Raw genomic sequence first — 3,440 nt, 5'->3', positions numbered from 1 at the left:
TCACTCGAACAGGGAGGTGGTGGTGAGGGGACCACCGTTGGTAGATGTCCGGATTCCCCGTGTGGTCTTCCCTAACACTGTGGAGAGGAGGGGATTGGTAACTGCCTTGCAGGGATGAAAAGATGAAGATTCCCAGCTCTCTGCATAGACATATCTCTCTGCTGAGCGCAGAGCCCTAGGCTGGGCTCAATCTCACGACCCTGAGGTCATGACCTGGGCTGAAATCAAGAGCTGGTTGCTGAACCGACTGAGCCCCCCAGGTGCCCCTAAGCTGCCTTTCTCTCAGTCCTTTAGTTGGAGAGGCTGCTTTGGGGGAGCTTTTTGGTTCTGTGCCCATTGGTGTTTATGGATTATTGGTTTTTCGTTTCCAGGTCTGGAATACATGAAGAAGGCCTAAGAGGTGATCTGTGGAGTTACCACCTCGTCCTGCCTCGGGTTTTGAGGTCCTTGGCTGGTCTTTTCTCTTCTCTATTCCTTTCAGAATCTTGTTTTTGCACGTAATGTCCAAGAATTTTAGTTCTACTTGGTGGAAGAAGTAGGGAAGTGCACGCCCACTCTGTTTTCTGTTTTCCTGGAAGCAGAAATCTGTGTACCAATTTTGAAATAAAAGAATAATTTTAAAACAATTCAGTATTGCATTTTTTGGAAAGGGCTCTTTTGTGAATTGTTGGTGAATATGGTTTCTATGTCTACTGAGGTTTTCTTATCCTTTTTCTGGCCCATGAGCTATGCATGTATAGCGTGGGCACACGAGTTAATTCCTGGGGGAAAACTAGAATCTGACTACTTTTAAACAGAAACAGCTAGAACAGCACGAAATGCAATAGAAAAGAGATCATGATCTCTGCCTTGTATTCTGTGGCATTGCCATTAAAGAGCGCTTGCTTACTTGCTTACCTGCAGCTGTTAGTATATTAATAATGGGGTCAGGAGGAAAGCTCAAGAAGTCAGCCAGGAAGCTAATAGGATCATGTTTTGGCAGGTGCCTCACTCAGAATGAGGGACACAGAAGAAAGATGTTTAATTTCTGCATGACTTTTCCTTTGCCACCTCTCTCAGAGGTGGATTTTTGATCTAATGGCTCTAAATAGTCTTGTGTGTCTGGCTTAATTAATTTCACTCTGCTCTTTGGGAAACTGTCTCATAATCTATGTGAATAGCTTAAGTTCTTGAGGATACACACTCAGCATACATTGTACCTAACTAAGATTTACCTTCTTCTCAAAGCATTGGAGAAGTCTTTGATCTTATGAAGTTACTCTCTGCTTTGATTTGGGGGGTGTTTTTCGTTTATGAGTTCCCAGTTCATGGAAGAGACAAGAGAACGTGTGTCTCACAGTCCATTCTTAGAGCAACTACATGTGCTAGGAAGGGAGCAGAGAGTTTTAATTGAACTAGTAACTAATGAAGCAGTTTTAAGGCTGACAAATTTGGTATTTATTTTGCCTGATGGCTAATATCTTAAACGGAGTGATTAAGGGATGCTTGGGTGACTCAGTGGGTTAAGCCTCTGCCTTTGGCTCAGGTCATGATCTCAGGGTCCTGTGATCAAGCCCCACACCTGGCTCTCTGCTAGGTGGGGAGCCTGCTTCCCCTGCCTTCGCTGCCTGCCTCTCTGCCTACTTGTGCTCTCTTTCTCTCTCTGTCGAATAAATAAATAAAGTCTTTTAAAAAATAAACTGAGTGATTAAAACAAAGGGAAGATCAACCTTTAGCAGCAAAGAAATGAGGACCGAGTTCCTGCATAAGATGCCAGGTGTAGTGAACCAAATCTGAGACGATCTCCTCATGACTGGATTTAAAGCTCGTTGTTAAACCTGAATTGTAAATCTTTTAATCTTCACAGTCATCCAGTGTTTTTAGTTATAATTTAACTTCCCTAATGTAATTGAGCATCAGTATTTTGGTTAGATTTCAAGTGGAATCCTCAGTCGAGTATGGACACTTCATCATTATGACCAAATATGTCTGGAGCTGAAACTTCTGCATGTGAGGGGGATACAGAATTCGCTAACTAGTTGTCATTCATCACCCATACACGTAGCGTTTGTCAGGTTTCCTTGCCTCGCCTGTCTTTGTTGCTTTGCTCGAAAGACTCAATAGAAATCTTTATGTAACAAAGAAAAATCCCTTCTGTTACTCATTTTGGGGTATAGTACAGAAAATTCTCCATATAAGAAGCAGCTTGACTTGCTGGCCTTGGGTTTGTCACTTGAGCTGGCTTCTGATTTGAAGTTTGTATTTGAAGAAAAATGTTTTGGCTTCCACTGAATGCATGGGGCGGTTTTGTCTCTCCTGACCAGCACTCAAACTTGTTTCAGACGGCTGTGTATCTGTCAGAGATGTTCCAACCAGAGCTTCTACAGTGAATTCTGTGAAGGCCCCATGGCCTGTGTCTTATGGCCACATCTCTAAAGTCTCATTCCAGATCACCAAATATTGTGTAAAAAACATCCAACTACTTTGTGTGACTCAGTGGCAGACAATTTCAGATAAGTTAGTCAGCCTGATAAAGGACAGTGTATACAGATTTACATTTCTAGAAAGAGGTTTAGTCAATATCTCTAAATAATGAATGTTTTAATAAAATGAGTGGTCTAATCATCTTTTAGTCCCATTGAATGCATGTTACCCTCTGCGCCAAATATTAACGTCTGTTATGTTATATACGCACCCGAGGTTAGAGTATACATTTATGTGATGGGCACATCAATGTTACAGAATTTTAAAAATTCTCTTATTAACCTTATTAGGTATCATATTTCCACATTTAACATCTTTTAAACATACAGACTGAAATACGATCACCATTTTCTTTCTAGATCAAAAAATAAAGCAGAAAAAGAAATATTACCTGTAGATAATATTACCTGTAGTTATTTTCATGAAAAAACAATCTGAAAATGAGGAAAAATAGTTGCAGAATAAAGAATTCCTACAAGGCAATTAAATAGGGAATCCAGTGGAAAATGGGCTAAACACTTGACTGGCATTTCTCAAGAGAAGACACTGAAATGGTGTACAAACGTATGGATGGTGTCCAGTTTCAGGGCCATCAGGAAAGTGTAAGTTAAAACCATGTACCCAGAAGAGTGCACAAAATAAAAAAGATGGAACATACTAAGTGCTGATAAAAGCAGAGAGTGACCAGAGAACTCTTACCCACTTCTGGCGGCAGTCCATATGCATAAACCACTTTGGAAGTCCCGTTGGTACTATCTGCTAAGGAGGGAAACGTCCAGCCCTTAAGATCCAGAATTTCCAGTTCTAGGTAATGCCTGTTGGGTGCAGTCACATACAGTGACCAAAAGGTGCACAAGGCTACTCGTAAGAACCCCAAACTGGAAAATACCCACAAGCACATCAGTAGTGAAAGACTGCATGTGGGTATTTCCACACAATGGAATGATTTATAGCAAAGACCATCAGCAAATCACAAC

At 41.2% G+C, this 3,440-nt stretch overlaps 1 protein-coding gene across 1 annotated transcript in view; it reads right to left on the bottom strand.

Annotated features, from left to right (window-relative positions):
• The window catches only part of LOC309841228 (uncharacterized protein), a gene marked incomplete at its 3' end in the record, with an annotated part of 13,921 nt that continues 10,481 nt past the window's right edge, over positions 1–3,440 (bottom strand). Inside the window, exon 14 of the mRNA XM_082684156.1 lies at positions 1–77. Coding sequence (XP_082540282.1) covers positions 1–77 — 77 coding nt within the window. The remainder of the gene's footprint in view (positions 78–3,440) is intronic.

This window comes from Mustela nivalis (genome assembly GCF_964662115.1).
Source record: "Mustela nivalis genome assembly, chromosome: 9".
Lineage (NCBI taxonomy): Eukaryota > Metazoa > Chordata > Mammalia > Carnivora > Mustelidae > Mustela > Mustela nivalis.
This window is presented reverse-complemented; position numbering and strand designations above follow the sequence as displayed.